Source organism: Phaethon lepturus, unplaced genomic scaffold, assembly GCF_000687285.1.
Source record: "Phaethon lepturus isolate BGI_N335 unplaced genomic scaffold, ASM68728v1 scaffold39402, whole genome shotgun sequence".
NCBI lineage: Eukaryota > Metazoa > Chordata > Aves > Phaethontiformes > Phaethontidae > Phaethon > Phaethon lepturus.
In genome coordinates, this window is record NW_010526207.1 from 1570 (window position 1) to 2389 (window position 820).

General features: G+C 59.6%; 1 protein-coding gene across 1 annotated transcript; it reads right to left on the reverse strand.

Moving 5' to 3' along the window:
* Positions 1-338: 338 nt before the first annotated feature.
* On the reverse strand, positions 339-815 carry SOX14 (SRY (sex determining region Y)-box 14; the record flags this gene model as incomplete). Its single annotated transcript, XM_010282999.1, has 1 exon — positions 339-815. A coding segment is annotated over one exon (477 nt), but the record flags the coding sequence as incomplete, so codon positions are not given.
* Positions 816-820: the final 5 nt, after the last annotated feature.

The following is an 820-nucleotide window of genomic DNA, read 5'->3' on the forward strand; positions in this document are numbered from 1 at the left end:
TTTTTTTTAAAGACATTTACAACTCTCACAAGTGCCGGGTTTCTATCTGAGCCCTCCATTGCGGATTTCTCCCCCTCCCCGAGCCTGGGGCCAGCTCTCAGGTCGAGCTTTAGGCGAGAGCATCTCCGAGTCCCCGAGGCAGCGTCCGCGTCTGTCCCCGGGCGGGTGGCGGCCACCAGAGTCCTGTTTCGGGTGACTTTTTCCTTCTGCAGGTTTTACGTACGCACACACGAAGGAATCCCAGTTCCAGCTGCCACTCGGGTCCGGGGAGTGCGGGGGTGGGGGGGACACGGACACACACAGGCACGCACGCACACACACAGACACGCCCGTGGGTGTTACATGGCAGTCGCATGTGCCGAAGAATAGGGGTCTATCCCAGTCTTGGTCATGCCTGGGAATAATATGTAGGCAACTGGAGGTTGCAAACTGGAAGCCGACCAAGCGGTACAGTTACAGGGCACGACATAGCCCGGGTTAGTTGGCGAGGGGTGAGTGTGGGTGTGTTGGCTGGGGCAGCTCAAGCTGCCGAACGCCCCGTTCTGGTATCCCAAGGTGGAGGCGTAGGGCAGGGTGCCGGTGGCTAAGGTGTGAGGAACCTCAGTCATCTTCTGAATGGCGCTGGAGCTGAACTGGCTGGGGTCAAGTAAGGAGTAAGGTGCTGAGCTGGGAGGCAGGAAAGCCCTGGCCTTCTCCGGGGAGCTCAGCAGAGAGTCGGTGGCCCCCACGGGAAGCCCGGCGGCCTTTAAGGGATCGGTTTCCCCGAGGTAAGGCAAAGGGAAGACATACCTGTCCTTCTTCAGCAGGTTCTTGGGCTTGC